This window comes from Sinocyclocheilus anshuiensis, unplaced genomic scaffold (assembly GCF_001515605.1).
Source record: "Sinocyclocheilus anshuiensis isolate Anshui unplaced genomic scaffold, SAMN03320099.WGS_v1.1 scaffold2449, whole genome shotgun sequence".
Lineage (NCBI taxonomy): Eukaryota > Metazoa > Chordata > Actinopteri > Cypriniformes > Cyprinidae > Sinocyclocheilus > Sinocyclocheilus anshuiensis.
Genome location: NW_015548311.1, coordinates 15,843 through 19,806, shown reverse-complemented (window position 1 = coordinate 19,806; position 3,964 = coordinate 15,843). Strand labels below are relative to the sequence as shown.

The following is a 3,964-nucleotide window of genomic DNA, read 5'->3' as shown; positions in this document are numbered from 1 at the left end:
CCCTGGGAGGAAGAAAACGGGAGGGCGCGGGGGGCGGAGTCGCTCTCTGAAAAGAAAGCGATCCGTGAGCGGAGAGAGGCGAGACTAAAACTCTCGCAATGAGAGCAAATAGCTCCCGTGAGCGCAGCTTCCGCATGGGGTTTCCCCAAGCAGGAAACGCACTCCTTGTGGCCGTCATCGGCATGCAGGGGAGACCCGCATGAGCCGCAATAACGGCGCGGCATTTGCAACAACGCCGCTGCTCTTTTAGAAGCTCTTTGAAGTCGCAGGATGGCGGCAGGGGAACTGCAACTGCTACGTCACTGGAGAAGCGGAGAAGCAGGTCAGCCGAGATGAACCAATGTCCGTGCAGTTTCACTGCGTGAATGAAATAGGCTTCAGTTCAGGAGAAAAAGGCTTTTTTCCCATATGAGTCTAGCAGACGCAGTACGAGTGAATTATCGAAAGGGAACTGTTTCAATTAGAACAGAGCAACAGAATGCAAAAACTCACATCAGTGATGGACTTCTTGGCCTTCTCCTCTGCATTTCTGGCCTCCTGGACTGCATCACCCACCTCACCTTGAACCTGGAGCAGATCAGCCTCAAGCTTCTTCTTGGTGTTAGACACCAAGAAGTGTGTTGAAGACGTGTGTAGTAAATAGGGGACCACCAAATGACAACATTTTTAATTGACGACGACCTCTGACCTCTCACCTCAGGACCCCTGCGTCCCGTTCACCTTTGACCTATTAATAATCTCCAGATGTCAGTATGTCATATGTTTTTAGCATAATTAGACTTCCGGCATTGACCCAGCGATCTTGCATATCCTCCGGGAATCAATATGAAGACTTATCAATTTCGAACAGTAACAGGTCATAAAGGATGTCCTGAGATGCATTTTTAACTCTCAAATCTGGCGTTATCTGTTGACCACATGCGGGCATCCGGCCACATTCCGTCAGAGAGTGTGTTCTGGTCTCTCCCCCTCTCTCTCTACGGGATGTGAGAAAAAGAAGATTCTAATGATGAACAAACAAAATCAAAATAAATAAAAAAATAAACCATTTACACCCAGTAAAAGGGTCTTATTCTCTTCTTTTAAATGAAATGAATATAAATAAATTGTGATCACACACAATATAAAACAAAGCAAAACATTTACACTATTTTTAGGTGTCACTAAAAGTATAAAAACATCTTACATTTTTCCAGGAGCAAGAAAAAGGGTTTGTCACGTAAGAAAAAGTTCTATGTTCCATGTTTTATGGAGGCTTTCCATAGACATAATGATTTTAATGCTGTGTCAACCCCTAAACATATCCATCACAGTAAACTTTCTGCATTTTGATATTTTCAAAAATATAATTTAGCATAATTTATCATTTAAAAAGCTGTTATGCTCAAGTGGACAAATTTTGCTTATGTCAATCATTGATGTATTACTACACAACAAGGGGTAGATGAACCACACACACATCTGGTTTGTGGGGACACTCCGTAGGTGTAATGATTTTTTACTGTAAAAACTGTACACCTATCTATCAAACAAAAAATACTGCATTTTTATATTTTTCTGTTTGTAAGCAATTTTAATTATGAGTACTCTCTATGTTTGTAAGCAATCTTAATTATGAGTACTCAAATTTCATCATAAACCATATTTACATTGTTATATCAGAGTAATATCCGTGTCATTATACAAATTTGTGTCCTGATAAATAATATAAATAAGCATACAAATACATAAACATTTCAAGCTAAAAAGAAGCTTATTTCTAATTTAAAGAATATGGTAATCAATAAAAATATCTAATTAATGTGACAGCAAAGTATCAAACTTTAAAGCAACTAAAGCACTATAGCAAAGCAAATAATTTATCATACATTGTAAACATGTATTCAACATTTATTTAAGCTTATTACACTTATAAATCACATCATTCTCTTCTTAAATTTTTTTTTTTTTTAATTATCCAAAAATTAGGCCTTGACTGTGGTAGTTACCTTGCTGTCTATGGAGGGTCGGAAAGCTCTGAGATCTCATCAAAAATATCTTAATTTGTTTTCCGAAGATGAATGAAGGTCTTACGGGTTTGGAACGACATGAGGGTGAGTAATTAATGACAGAATTAACAGAATCATTTTTGGGTGAACTATCCCTTTAACCTCCCCTTCCCCTCTCAATGATATCTCTTCTCTTCATGACGTAAGACTCGGAAAAGAGGTTGGACTATACTGACTGTCCAATGACTAGGTTTTCAGCACCCTTTGCCTGGAGTTTGATTGACAGGCGTTGTGTTCCGAAGATGAATGAAGGTCTTACGGGTTTGGAACGACATGAGGGTGAGTAATTAATGACAGAATTAACAGAATCATTTTTGGGTGAACTATCCCTTTAACCTCCCCTTCCCCTCTCAATGATATCTCTTCTCTTCATGACGTAAGACTCGGAAAAGAGGTTGGACTATACTGACTGTCCAATGACTAGGTTTTCAGCACCCTTTGCCTGGAGTTTGATTGACAGGCGATCTAACCAATCTTAATGCTGAATCAAGGCCCGGATTGGCTAATTGGGAGCATCGGGAGGATTCCCGGTGGGTCGGTCTGTTTTTTTTGGCCGCGAGAGACGCAGTGTTGACATGCCACTGGGGTTGAAATATGGATGCTGTCCACTGATCTATAATAGATATTATATATAGATCAGTGATGCTGTCCCTAGACTGCCTGCACTCATAGCAGCCCCACTCTTTTTATTTATAATTTTCTCGCAACCCATATTATTATTTTCACCAGACCATATCAATAACAAATTCTCAATTGATCAAATCATTCTTTTTGCGCAAATCATTCTTTTATTTGTGAAGTAGCCGTTTGAGGAAGGCTTTAAGACCAAGCGGAATCCTCTGCCGGCTCCCGCTTCACAGCGAGCGGGTCTCGCTATTATTATTTTTTATTTTTTTTACAAACGAAAATAAAACCATTTAAATGCATAAAATAACAGCATTTATGTGCTGTTGACTTGCGGACTTTCTTTTTCTTTTTCTTTTTCTTTTTTTTATTAACCAATTCTTATCACTATCTGCATGTCTCATCAATGAGTATGCAATGATGGAGAACAAGCTTTTGGGGGTTTTGAGAACCAGAACCAAGCTGACTGAGCAATAAAGCTATAGTGAGCTTCTTTATTAAAATACCTGGAGGAGGGAAATAATACACAAATTGTTATATTCACTCAGCATTACTTGATCTAATTCACAAATATCTCCATTACAATTTAGTAGACATTAATTGTATTCAGTTGTGTTTTAAGCACTAAAACAGTCCAATACTTTATAGTCAATCACATTTTTATATTGAAATAATAAAGATTTCTGTGCCACCTCAGACTGGTTGCTGGCCCGTCCCTGGCCACCCCTATGAAAACATCCTGGCTCCGCCACTGCGTGGAATGTAAGTAGTACTGTATTAGAAAACTGTTTTACAATAGAAATGTTCAGCGAGCGACAGTAATAGACTATCTAGTGATGCAAACTACTCAACTTTTTATGAAATTTCTCCATTTTGAATTGAAAATATGCAATCATGATTCATGTAAATTATAAATGAACGTGACAAGAGACGTTTGCGTTTTCGACTATTAGACATACGAATAAGAGTGAATGTGCACATTTTAAAATAAAATATTATTTTCAAATAGTGTAAATTGATTACTAGGCTAGTTCATATGAAGAGTTCAGATACAAAAGCCTCTAAGTGCCGTTTGAAATTTTCTTCTAAAATGAGCATTTTTATCAGGCTTCTTTGTGTAGGTTCAGTAATTTCACTTTAATGGCAATGAATAGTTTCTTTTCTTTCCCATTAAAGTAAAATGACTGACCATAAACATAGGAGCCTGAGAAAATAAGCATTTGTGAGCACGGCATCACAATCGATCAGATGCGTGTTAAAGTTGCGTTCATTACTATAGCAACCACCCCCCC

At 38.2% G+C, this 3,964-nt stretch overlaps 1 protein-coding gene across 1 annotated transcript in view; it reads right to left on the bottom strand.

Annotated features, from left to right (window-relative positions):
- LOC107656464 (myosin heavy chain, cardiac muscle isoform-like) overlaps positions 1–636 on the bottom strand; it is a gene marked incomplete at its 5' end in the record, with an annotated part of 2,424 nt that extends 1,788 nt beyond the window's left edge. Inside the window, one exon of the mRNA XM_016444337.1 lies at positions 493–636. Coding sequence (XP_016299823.1) covers positions 493–636 — 144 coding nt within the window. The remainder of the gene's footprint in view (positions 1–492) is intronic.
- Positions 637–3,964: the final 3,328 nt, after the last annotated feature.